We start from the raw sequence: 13794 nt of genomic DNA, 5'->3' as shown, positions 1-13794 counted from the left end.
AGAGTTATCGATGAGAATGAAAACAGGCCAGTTAGCCTATCATGATGAATTCATCAGGAATTAATCATGATAGTTTCCAGGGGGAACCGCGTGGAGGTCGACTTGGTTAGGTATATTGCCAGCAATGGGATTTTTAGTCTCTATTACTAACAATCCCTTTCCCCCCGTTTCAATCAGGTTAGGTCATTATTATAGATTAATAATATAAATGATGAATATGGAGGAAGCGAAAGGGGCTCGTTTAAATCGAGGCGTTTGGCGTTCCATTGTTTCTACTTACCCTAATGGGAAACAGGCTAGCTATAATAAGTATAATAGATATGTATGTATGTATGGTAGCGTAATACCTGTTTACATACTGTTTACCTGTAGACCATAAATCATACAACGCGAAACTCTAAAATGAATATAAAATATCTTTCTATTGAATTTTATCTTTCTTGAAGAACTTTGATAATGTTGAGATTTGTTCTTATAAAACCTAATTCAAATCGTTGTTTTTTCAACACCTTCTATATGTAAGATATCCTCTTATCACTGTTTAATTGTTAAACAATTCATATTTACATATTGTATTGTATTCCTTTACTACAGTAACCGTAATGGAGGTGTACGTAGATAATGCTATTTACAGTAGCAATCAATTTGTATTTGCTTTTAAATTGAGTAGGTAAGACAATTTCATCATATTATTATCAGAAAGGATTGGTGACAATGGGGTCATTGATACTGTTGTTATTGAGAAATGGGCTTTGTCAGGCGAAAAAACTGTAGCGCTGCGACCTCTGTGATCTATTTTGCTTGCTTTTTTTTTAAGGTTCACTACAAATTCCTGTCAGTGATGGAAATTTTAAGATGTTCTAAAGTAAAGTAAAGTATATTTTATAAAGGAGATATATCGTATATATCTCCTATATATCATATTTATAAATGCATTAACAATGTAATTTACAAGTGCATTAACGAAAGAATATATATCGTTTGTGTAAGAGTGGGCTGCAGCCACAAATTAAGTGCTGTAGCGTTTCTTTGTCATCGTGGCAAAATCATTCAACGGTTTTTGGGTATAGGACTAGTTGGGTTATGTGCATAATTAGTTTACGGTGTCCAGTGAGAGCCTTTGTAACAAATATTATTTTTACTCAAAAGAGTTAATTTCTTTGCATAGTTTTCTGAAACATCTTAATCAGGGCTTAATCTTTCGTGGGTAATTACTAGTATATATTCGTATTAATGGCTTCTGTGGCCTAACGGTTTAGAAAATTGACTCACCTTATAATGGTTGTGAGTTCAAGTCTACTTAAACAGACATTAGTACCTATTTATGAGTATATCTGATAATATTGTTCCGGGCATTCCTTCTACGCATCACGTGTTTATTTACTAAAAAATATCTATTAGTTACGTACTAGGTACTCAAGTTGAATACACTAAAAGGTTTATTTCGTTTGAGACTAGATAGCGTTGTTTAGTATTTTATAAAGACTAGTTTTTCTCACGACTACGTCCGCGTGATTGGATAATGTTCATTGACCAGGATAAGAAGTAGCCTATGTTTTTCTCTATTCCATATGGAACGTATATATCAAATTAGGTATTATTATTGATTTTTGTTTGGTTCCAAGAGTTATGAAACAATCAAACTCACTTTCATATTTATAATATTAACAGCTCCGCTGTAAGTTATTGTGGACGTGGTTAATAATGGGGTAATTTCTATAAAAAAAAATGTAGGAATATGATATCGTTATCATATCTTCTATTATTTGTTCACTGCTGAACATAGTCCTCCTCCATAGACTGTCATAAGGAACGGGGCTATTCCTTATGGCAGTTACAATTAGGGGATTTGCCAGTAGTTGCCACGTTTGACGGGCGGGTTGGCAACCAGAGTTTGGCTTTTCGTAAAGTCTTAAGAGGGACGCTGATGCCCATCCCACGACTATTGACTTCCCTTAGTCTTTAGGCATGTGATATGTCTATCAATTATTTAGTACTCAAGTAGAAACCAGTAAAATAATGCTTTATTATATTTCTGACAGTGAAAGTCTTGTCGATATACGTTGTAATGATGTCTATTTTAAATTTGTAAACTATCTTTTGCCCGCAACTTTGTATGCGTAGAATTTAAAAATAGGTAACTTATTCTAAAGGGTACCTATATCAAGATAAAATATACAACAGATTTCGAGTTGGATTTTCTGGAATCATCATCATCATCATCATATAAATTATCCACTATTGAGTATAAGGCATCCCCATAAAGTCCTTTACTTTTGTTTGAATAAATTTAAATAGATAAAATAAGAGTACAATGTTCAATGTAATGTTACGAGAACTTTCTTTTAAAAATATTTAATTATGCATTTTATAAAAATAAAACAGTAAATATTTATTTATTTAGTAATAAAATATACTATAAACTTATAATTGAGCGTAAACTTAATTTAATTAGGAAATATTACATTAAGAAATTGGTCTCCGCTGAGCGAAGCGAAGATTACATTAATCTAAGTTCTAAATTTGTTTTATTTTATATATTTAAAATAAAAAGTAAAATTGTCGTATTACCGTTCGTTGCAAATATAACCATTACATGGTTATAAAAACAGCAGTCTATTTTTAAGCGACTTCCAACAAGAACAGATTTTCTATTGGCCATGTATTTTTCTGTATATGTAATGTATCATTAAAATAATAATACAGAGAAATCACAAAATTGAGAATTTACGATGGCAATATGTCATTCTTCTTTTGAGTTATAAATTAAAATAAAATTAGGGTCAAGGGTGAAGATTCTCTGCTAATACATTTTCATTAACTAAATCAATGTTTGTAAGATGAGAGTCTTCATTTTTTGTTGCAGTGTCGGTCGATGTGTGTGTAGCGTCTGGCTTTTCTATTGTCTCATTGGTTTCTTTTTTGCTTTGACGTATACTTCTCCTATTGTCCACGAAGAACCATCTGTAAATTGTAATATAATATTGAATTTTAATTAAGATATTGAACGTTTATTAAAATATTGAATTTTTGTTAAAATATTGAATTTTTATCAAAATATTGAAAGTTTTATTAAAATATTGAACTTTTCTTAAAATACTGAATTTTTATTAAAATGATATTAAACTTTTTAAAAATAATATTATATTTTTATTAGCTTTATTTCTTAGTAAAAAACAAGGGTACAAATTTTTATTAGATCTCATTTAAATATATTTTTCATTTCTAAATGTCCATACAAATATAATATGAGCAGTTTTCAGATCTACATAATTATAGTTACTACATGAAATTACAGTGTACGGAGGCATAACATCATATTCCTTAGGAATGGCAACGCATGTGGGATACCATGGACGTCGTGCTTTCTGTGATATTAATAGTACATGCTCATGATACTTAAAAAGGTAAACAAGTTGTCGTTCCACCAGATAGGTAGTGATAACCATCGCCTATAGACATAAACAGCATCGTGGGCATTTCATAATACACTATTATGCACATAGTACTTTTATGTGTTGCCATTATTGAAAACTATGATATACTCTGTATCCACCGTACCATATCCCATACTTCAAACCAAAATGTACCCATGTAAGCACAACTGCTTTACGGCAATCACAGCTTATGTGTAGGATATTGGCACCCATATATTACTGTATAAAGTCTAGTTACATCTGATAACCTATAGTGTATGGGAGAAAGGGATTGTTAATAATGTGGTCCAACTGCCCCATTGCTATTAGATCGACCTCCACGCGGTTCCTCTTGGAAGCTAATGTGATTAATTATCACAATGGGTCAATTGATTTATCTATCATCCTCACCTATCATCCTCCTTTTTAACCCATCAAAAAAGAAAACCCGTGTACTCCTGAAAACTATGTTTTAAGTTTCATTGATTTAAAATTAAATGGTGCTGTGTAAAACTTAATAAAAAAAAAAAACCTTTACTAACCCAAAAATAATCACAGTTGGTATAGTAAGTATTATACTGATATAGAATACGAAACTGGTATCTATCTTTAGGGTCATCATATACATCCACGAATATAGGGGCCCGAACACCATCGACGTAACTACTTCCATCAGGTTGAACAGTGATATCATCTTTCCTGTAAAAACGAAATTGTTACTTTATGTAAAAAAATAACTAAAAATAGTTTAGTAAACATGGGAAGGTTAGTTTTTTTATGGGTGAAAATGGAATGGTAACCCCGCCTGCGCTAATGGGATACGCTGGCGGAGCACCAGTTAAGGGTAGATGAGAATGAAAACATGCCAGTTAGCCCATCATGATGAATTCATCAGGAATTAACTATGATAGTTTCCAGGGGGAACCGCGAGGAGGTCGACCTGGTTGGGTATATTGCTAGCCATGGGATTCTCAGTCTCCATTACTAACAGTCTCTTTCCCCCGGGAAGGTTAATTGGTGATTGGTTATTTCTTACAGATTTATATATTTATGTAAACTTTAATTGCACTACTTAGAAAACTAAGGAATTGTAATTATTGTTACTTAAAATTTAATTCAATATATAATTATTTAAAGAATTCAAAGTGAATTTTATCAGATACTCATAGTACAAATCTATTACGTAATAGTGCTTTAATGGTTTAACCAGTTACTGTAAAATTTGGTAACATCGTCATCAGCATCATGCCATTCATTATCTATCCACTGCTGGACATAGACCTTCTCCATAATAGAAGACTCTGCCAGTTTTGACGATATTTTAAGAGGGAAGCTGCTGACTATTGCGCGACCATTAAGTTCCTTTAGTTACTTATTTTTTTTAATGGGTGATGATGGAATGGTTACCCCGCCTGCGTTAATGATCCCCCCCCTTAGTTACTTATTAGGACAATCATAATAAATATGCCGGGACCACATGGTAAAATTTGTTATACACGTACTATATGACATGGAAAAGACAATGGGCTACTTGTTGTTTTTTTTTATTCCAGTTATGCAGACGAAGTCTTGGGTAAAAGCTAGTAAGTTTATGTATCATTCGCTGTTAGTCTATTTTTTATATTTGTCAAAAAGTGGGTTTAAAAGAAATTTATTGACTTCGTTACCTTTTTATAATTGGAAAAATCACACAAAATCCTTTCACTTAGTGTCATAACCAAAATATGAATGGTGAAGGAAATTGTGGGTTTTATTTAGCGACTTAAAGAAGCAAGAAGTTATTTTATTAATTTAACAATATTTTCCAAGACTTTATTACGTCGATTTTTACTGAAAAATCGAATAAAAATATCGGTACCCTTCTAATATCTATATATTGGGTTCCTGTGAATATTTATGCTAAAAAATGTACTCGTATATATGTGTGTGTGTGTATGTATGTGCGTGCGTGTGTGCGTGCGTGCGTGCTTGTGTGCGTGCTCGTGTGCGTGCGTGCGTGCGTGTGTGCGTGTGCACGTGAGTGTGTGCGTGTGAGTGCGTGCGTGTGTGTGTGTGTGTGTGTATGTATGTATATACTATTATATATATTTTTATTTTAATCATCTGCTCTCGATTATTTGGTTTGGTTTATTGTGAAAACTTTACTGATTTATGTTATAGTTGTGTATACTATTTTATATGTCTCAGGTATTGTATGTTTCCCTTTCAAAGTAAAATAAAAAAAAAAGAAATTTTCATCGAGTCGTCATTTTAATATTATGTATTGGAAAACTGATATTTGTTCTTGTTATAGATATTGTAATTAAATAAATAGATGTTGCAATATATTTCCAAATTCTACAGTATTCTGAATATGTATGTAAATCAACTAGATAGTTCTTTGGTACGAACGCTTATGCAACAAAAATGTACCAACAAAAAATCGACTCAAAGTTTTCTAAAACAAATTTAAATAAAATGAAATAAAAATTATTACATGACTCTTAAAAATAAATTGTATCTATTTATATAATAAATAAATGTATAAGCCCATCCATTTATTCATTAATATTTCAACATTAGGTAAAGAATGTTTTCTTCTCATTTGAGAAAGATCAAGCCTGTCAGAAGGCTTGTTATTGGGTTATATTTTGAATTTTCTTTCTTTTGCACTGTTGTATGGTGCTTTGTTTTCTAAATCACCTTTTACGATATTATGGGAATTCAATTTCACAAGTATATACATAGTTGCAGTAACATGTGGGCTTTGCATTTGTATACCTATGTTTAATAGCTTTTAATATACTACTCGCATATATGAATAGACAGCATTCAATAGAATGAATCGATGTCCACGTTATTTCGAAAGCTGAATTGATCTCGTTATTTCAATGGAAAACGTATTTGTTAGTCTAGTACCAATTTACCTAATTCATCACTTGTCACTAATTTAGATGAAATGGAACGCAGAGCTGTGAAGGACGAAGCGTTGAACATCTCGATCGCGACAGCTGAAACAAGTATGATATTCCAGTTAATGGTAAGGTAAAACACAAATTATGATTATAAATAAACTTATAGTGAGATTACATGGTAACAGTGTTTGTGTAAACTAGTTTATAGTCTAGGAAAATATAAGTCGTAAGAAAGCAAACATTTTACTGAACTAGGTGTTATTTTGCTAGCTGGTCATTTGATTAGAATTATTTTGTTTAATTCCGCTACCATTAGTATGTGTGTGACTGCTAACACTGGTAAATTAATTAATTTTACTATTATCAAAAGTTCTAGAATCTTCCATATTAGCGATCAAACTCCGACTACCATTTTGTCCACGTATGTTCTGCGACACGTGTTTCATCTCTAAACGAGATACCTTCAGACAAGTTAATTTGCTGAAGATACCATCTTTGCACGCGATACATATATAAATATTATTATTTTGTTTAATTCCGCTATAATTAATGATAGCCGAATTAAACAAAATAAGACCTTTATGTTCTGAATCAAATAGAAATATGAACATACCAATATACATGCCCTTGCTATCTTTAGCAAGTGCAATTCCAATCGAACCGATGATCTTGCTGATGACAGATACCAGACCGAGAGTTGAATCGTGCCATTTCCATCGACGGCTTAGTATACTGATGGAGAGAAGTGCACCTAGAATATTAAAAAAGAAAGTGACTTTTTTATACTGTGGACTCCATCATTTATTTATTTATTTAAGGAACACCAACAGCATATTGCATTATAACATATAGGTATAACAAACATTAAATATAATACAATATTAATGCATATGCCTATTATAGGTATTCACAGCATTCACTTTAACATAATTATACAGTGGAAGAAAATTAAGTAAATAATAAAAATAAACATGTAACCTAAGTTGTGAGCAATATCAATATCATTATATCATATCATTTAAGCATAAGCCTTCCCCATAGACTGCCATAAGGAACAGTCATGAGACACCTTCATTCTGCCACCACATTCTGCATCCTTTGACTCTCTGAAATGCATTTGTCGCCACTCTCTCAAAGAGGGTCATCATACATTGCTTTTACTTGTACAGTATCTTTACTCAGGAACCTTCCTTCCCCATAGGTTGTCGGTTCTTGGATTGTAAATTTTACGCAAGGCAGTAAATGTTACCATTAGAAATTAACTACATTATGAACATAAATAACATATATTATAACTATGTTGTGTATCATATCAGCCATTAACTGTCCACTATTGCCTATATATATAGAGGCCTATGCCTCCAATAAAAGGAGAGGGGTTTTTATTCTCATCTATCACTTCCCTGGTGCTCCGCCAGCGTATCCTGTTAGCACAGGCGGGGTCACAATACCATTTTCACCCATAAAAAAAAAATAAAAAAAGAGGAGGGGGAGGGGGGTTCCAGAAGATTGGGCTTGGCAGGTGGATTGGTATCCGCAGTTAGGTTTTCGTGATGTTTTGTGAGGAACGCTATTTTCTATTTCACAACTATTAAGTTTCTTTAATCGCCTCTAATTACATTAAGGGGAAAGGGAGGGGTGGTTTATTTTATGCCAGGACTACAAGGCAAGCACGGCATTTTGAAGCAGTAAAACTATTAAAATAAAAGAGAGAAATAAATTGACGCCTTACCAAGTGCATGAATGCAGATATAAAATGTATTGTACAAGCTGTATTTGAAGGCATCCCAGTTAAACCGGTATCGTGTGAAGAGATAGCGGATGGTGTATTCTCCTGAAAAATTAAAAGTTTTAAATTACAGAGGGAGACTTTGTACAAAAGTCGATTGCTTGGGTATCTCTGTCCCATGTTGTGTTTGCATGGCTGTGTTTCGATTTGTAGGGTGGGATATGGCGTGAATTTACTGGGTACGGAGGAATAACTCTTGAGTCCTCAGGAATGGCAGCGCATGGGCTAAACAGTATACTCTGTTATGTTCATAGTACTGCTCATGTCTATAGGCGACTGTTACCACTTTCCATCAGGTGGGCTGTTAGCTTGTTTACCATTCTAAGTTGTATAAAAAAAAAATATATAATTATAGTAGCCTTTACCAACCATAGTCCGTCATGAACGGTATATGCTTACTGACCAGAATAAAAGTAACTTATATGTGTATACCAAATTTCATAGTGATTGGTTATGCGCTATAACGTAAAAAATAAACTCACTTTCACATTTATAACATTAGGAAGGATTCTTATATAAATGTAAAAGTGAGTTTGCTTTTTAACTCTTGATGCCTTGATTTTTTAACTAATAAAATAATATTTAAATCTATGCACCAAGATTGAGTTCAATTTAAATTTGGTCCTTCGTGCCGGATATGAACTAGCGACCTAGGGATTTATAATTAAGAATATAACAAAAACTATGCCTGTAATATTTTGTTGGAGTTCCGAACAATTATTATTATTTATACTTTATATTAAAAGCACTAAGGTTGTATTTATTAAGGTTAATTAAAGCTAAGGTTAACAAAGTTATTGTAAGAATTCTGGATATTTCGAATTAGTGATAATTCATAATATATTTCGGGTAAGTATGTTGTAAGTATGTATATCTAATACTGGACTTTACTTATAAAACTCTAATTGGAAGATTCCCAAATCTCTAAACCAATGAGGCACTTGGGAATTTATGGTGTTTCATATTAATAGAATTAATATATATTACGTGCTATACATAAACAATGATAAGTTTATTTGCTTTAGGAATCTACGCAAAAACTATATTGTATGTATTAATAAACGGTAATATTAAATAATTGACACTTGTTAAATTAATTATATTTCAATTTGTTTGCATTTATCTTGTAAATAGGTAACACGGAAACTCTTCAGCGGAGTGGTCTTGAGTATGTGAAATAAAGAATAAATAAATAAATAAAATATGTATGTATGTATGTAGTACGTACCGTATGCGGGTCCATATATGAAGGCAATCGACACCATTATCAAAATAGCTTTAGTTCTTCGTCGATTAGGTCCTTTTCTGAATGCAGCGTTGAATGTGTCTTTAGGATGTTTCATATTGAAGAATGTTTTCAGAAAGTTCCATACTCCGCCTTTTTCTGTCTGAAAAAAAAAATATAATTATACACTGACAGGAAATAAAAAAAAATATATCAGTAGACGATGTCTCACGTCGTATAATATTTTCAACCGGCTGCAAAAAGAGATTCTTAATTCGATTGTATTTTTTTTATTGTTTCTTATCTCATAACTCCGTCAGTTATAAACCGATTTAGAAATTTCATTTTTTTTATCTGAAAGGCTTTGGTGATGTTTTAAGAGGAACGCTGCTGCCCATCCCTCGACTATTATCCCTTAATTGGCCCTTAATCGTCTCTTACGACACTTATGGGGGACACTTAAGTCGTGGCCCATTCTATGCCGGGACTGCATGGCAATAATAATAAATATTATAACTTAAATGTAATATTTATTTTTAGTATCTGCAGTATGTTTGTTATCATATAATAATTGTTTTTCTTTTTACTATCAGTGCTAGCAAATTATACTTGATATTGTTGTTATACAAATACAGTGTAATAATTAAATGGCAGAGTAATCAATGTAACTGTACCAGAGGGAGACTTTGTACAAAAGTCGATTGCTTGGGCACCTCTGTCCCATTCGTGTTTCATCCGTGAAGCAGTTGTGTTTGCATGGCTGTGTTTCGGTTTGAAGGGTGGGATATGGCGTAAATTTACTGGGTACAGAGGAATAACACCTGAGTCCTCAGGAATGGCAACGCATGGGGGGTATCATGGGCGAAACAGTATACTCTGTTATGTCCATGGTACTGCTCATGTCTATAGGCGTCGGTTACCAGTTTCCATCAGGTGGGCCGTCAGCTTGTTTGCCATTCTAAGTTGCATAAAAAAAAATCTGTAATAATATGTATGGAATTTACATTGCATGGAATGCTTATGCAATTAGTTTAGATCTATAGGTGAACATACCAGATGGAGTGGTTGGATGAATGTAGCAGTTGTGGTGAATGTAGCCTTTATTGTTTTCAAAAGGCGTTTCTAATTTGGTTAGCGCCTTCTTTGTTTTGGTAGTGTAACGTTTCTTTTAACCTTTAAATACCTGTAGTTTCAAAATTGATACCGGGGTTATAAATCGCATTGGGCGCCTACAATCGATTTTATTTTAATATTTGACTGTTTACATGTAACCAATTTTTTTTTTTCAAAATTAATATATAAAAATATCGTTTTGATTTTTTTTTTACTATTTTTCCCCATTAGTAAACACAGTAAAGGGTACACTTATATATTTTTTAATTAGATTAAAAAAAACAGGCTTTTAAGGGATTAACCCTTGAGTTTGTGATTCCTCTGCGGGGGAAGGGATTGTTAGTAATGCGGGCCATTGCTAGCAATATACCCTATCAAGTCGATCTTCATGTGGGGATCTTCCAGGAGGGACCTCCTGGAACCCATTGTGCTGAATCCCAGGTGTATTTATCACAATGGACTAACTGGCCTTTTTTCGTCTTCACCTATCATCTCTCACCGGTTCTCTGCCAGCATATACCGTTATAATCCAATAAAAAACCGGCTCCGCTGTTGGTATATATGGCGAGGTACGAGTGAGGAATAATAGGTGAGAATGGAGTCAGGTCAGTTGGCCCATCATGATGAATTCTCGAGAAATGAACCACGATAGTTTTTTAGGAGAGGCTGCAAAGTAGTCCTGATCATTACTAACGATTCCCTTCGCTCCGGTGGTGTATGTGTTACCAAACAGCTTCACCTTCACACAATGCACACATTTAGCAATCATGAGTTTTAATTGGTTTAGAAATTTTATTAAAATATGAAATATATATTATAATAATTTATTGCAGAAAAGAAAATAATTGACTACTCTTTAATGTAATATCGGACTCGGTGATTTTACCATTTGTTTTACTGTTAACTAGACGCTCGTCTTGAAATTACTAACTTTATATAAAGAATTAACAATTAAAAATGTATTTTTATGTTTTAAGTATTACAAAATAAATTGCAATTAATAAATTATCAAGTCTCTCCATAGTACAGGCACAAGCTCTGTTTATTTTAGAACTAGCGAGCGTTAGAGGTCCTAAACTAAGCAGAGGTATTTGTTATCACTGTTATATGTATTTTACTTTTTCACTAAAATATTTATTTTATTTATTTAAATAGAAATTTAATACATAAAAAATATTAAAAGTAATAGTATTATTTACCTGATCGATTTTCTCTGGAACTGGTCTCTCAGGGTCCTTAATATAAATCCACCCATAACTAATACTAAATATATACAAAATGGAACTTAATGAGAACACTCCATAATAACCAATTTTCTTTAGCAAAATTCCGCTCAGAGCTGATCCTATTGGAGTACCGGCGGTCAGACAAAGATTAGCTATACCCACTCTGAATGTCCTGGATTCTTCACTTGATATATCACTTATATAACTAAAAGCACCCATGTAAGTAGCTATCCATCCACCTGTTATAGCAGGAAAGAACGCTTCAAAGAACATAGTGACTTCAACTCGCAGTTCGTAGAAGTAATACGCATTGAGTATGTTACTCAAACACATGAGCAATTCTCCAATAATCGGAAGGAGCACACATATCTTACGCTTGCCTGTTCTATCACTCCACGCCCCTAGAAAAAGGATCAAGAAGCTCGGCACAGCAGTCAGCAATACGTTCTTCCAGCTCTCCATGGCCGCTATTATTTCTTGAACAGCCAATTCCTCTTTCTGGTAGTCTCCCTCTCTTGCTATTAAGGCATCGCAAATTTTGTCTCCATATTGCAAATTGACTCGGCATGCTTTGTCCAAGTTGAGATTTTGGGTTGCTAACCTGGCCAGTACTCCAGGTACGACATAACACGCTAATACAGGTTCTAAAGTAATATTTTCTTTTATATGTTGAATTTTTTCTCTAAACGTTCTCTTTTTTTCTTTCGTTTTCTCTTTTAGAGGCACTTCTTCGGCAGTGCCCATTGTGACTACAATTTTAATACTGAACGTAATCACATTGTCTTGTTTTGCGTAAGAATATGATTTATTTATTAAATATTAACAAATACTCTAGTATGTGCTAATATTTAATTCAGTGCATAAGTCTGTTATTTATGACACATTATCAGTTTGGGTTGATTCCGAGGCAAATAGTAAAGAATAAACAATTAAATGTGGTGACGATAATTTAATATGAAACAGAAAAACTGTAATGTATTCTGTGGTTGTGTGTGGTGATCTTATTATTGTAAGAGGTTCAGGAATTAAGATACTGGTTATAACCATTGGGTGTGGGGGGAAAGGGATTGTTAGTAATGGAGACTGAGAATCCCATTGCTAACAATATACCCAACCAGGTCGACTTCCTCGCGGTTCCCCCTGGAAACTATCATGGTTAATTCCCGATGAATTCATCATGATAGGCTAACTGGCCTGTTTTCATTCTCATCTATCACCCTTCACTGGTGCTCCGCCGGCGTATCCCGTTACCATACCATTTTCACCCAGCAAAAAAAAAAACCATTGGGTGTTCTTGCATTGAGTAAAATGATAAATTTAATATAGTTCATATAAAAATAAATATAATGAAGTGTATAATTACGTGAATAAAAAATAAATTAAAATGAATCCAGGATGTCTATTTGTGTAGTAAATTTAACAAAAATCTATTAAGGAAAAGTCATCTAAAATCTATACAATTTTAGTTAGAGCGAAAGAATAAATTTGTTTCGTGGATATTACAACATTATTTTGGTTTACGAGATCCTTTTTCATTATGTTCTCTATTTGTTCAATATGTGGTAAAATAATCAATAAATGATAATATTTAATAGATGAGCAATAAGATATCTCTGTTAACTTATGATATATTAAATGAATAACCATACAATTTATAAGTTGACAGAGACAAATTTTATGTTTTCAATTTGTAATTGTACTTTTGCAGTTAAACTACTAATTAGTTTCTAATACAAGAATTTTGATGCTCAAGAGCACTAACGCACGACTGGTATCAAAGTAGGCAGAATATATTTTATATTCTGAAATATCTATGGCATCCTTATAGGTGACGGTTACCTACCATTTTTCACCAGGCGGCCAACTCGCCTGGTATTTCCAGTAGTAAAAAAAATAAAATAGAACACTTTCCTGCCGACTACAGTAATCCACCCATCTGTTATTTCGATTTCCCCAACCTGTCGAACCTTTTAGTAATTTATAGTTGCTAACGTCAGTAGGGGGTAAAGAAAACTAATTTTCATAATAGTCGTGCTACTAAGGAGTTTTGATCAATTATTTAAATTAAGTCTCGATTCGACTCGATCGAGGAAAACTTTATACAAAAGTTACCTGCATGGGTACTTCTGCC

The 13794-nt window shown here is 33.1% G+C and overlaps 1 protein-coding gene across 1 annotated transcript; it reads right to left on the bottom strand.

The window, feature by feature from the left end:
• Positions 1–2059: 2059 nt before the first annotated feature.
• On the bottom strand, positions 2060–12443 carry LOC113510570 (proton-coupled folate transporter-like). The gene is made up of 7 exons (XM_031913679.2): positions 11637–12443; positions 9328–9487; positions 8043–8144; positions 6924–7061; positions 6323–6406; positions 3959–4115; positions 2060–2964 (listed from the first exon to the last, which is right to left on the bottom strand). The coding sequence occupies exons 1-7, from the start codon at positions 12405–12407 to the stop codon at positions 2784–2786; spliced, it is 1593 nt and encodes a 530-aa protein (XP_031769539.2). The 5' UTR covers positions 12408–12443; the 3' UTR covers positions 2060–2783.
• Positions 12444–13794: the final 1351 nt, after the last annotated feature.

Source organism: Galleria mellonella, unplaced genomic scaffold (genome assembly GCF_026898425.1).
Source record: "Galleria mellonella isolate WM207_F2 unplaced genomic scaffold, CSIRO_AGI_GalMel_v1 utg117, whole genome shotgun sequence".
Taxonomy (NCBI): domain Eukaryota; kingdom Metazoa; phylum Arthropoda; class Insecta; order Lepidoptera; family Pyralidae; genus Galleria; species Galleria mellonella.
This window is presented reverse-complemented; position numbering and strand designations above follow the sequence as displayed.

Bases quoted from the DNA above. Each gene is read 5' to 3' on its own strand.
- LOC113510570 (XM_031913679.2), bottom strand. From the start codon at position 12,407: ATGGGCACTGCCGAAGAAGTGCCTCTAAAAGAGAAAACGAAAGAAAAA. The intron at 9,488-11,636 runs GTAAATAATACT...TTTTTTTTTCAG, and splicing joins TTCCAGAGAAAATCGATCAG to ACAGAAAAAGGCGGAGTATG. The intron at 6,407-6,923 runs GTATGTTCATAT...TACTTGTTTCAG, and splicing joins TAGCAAGGGCATGTATATTG to CTGTCGCGATCGAGATGTTC.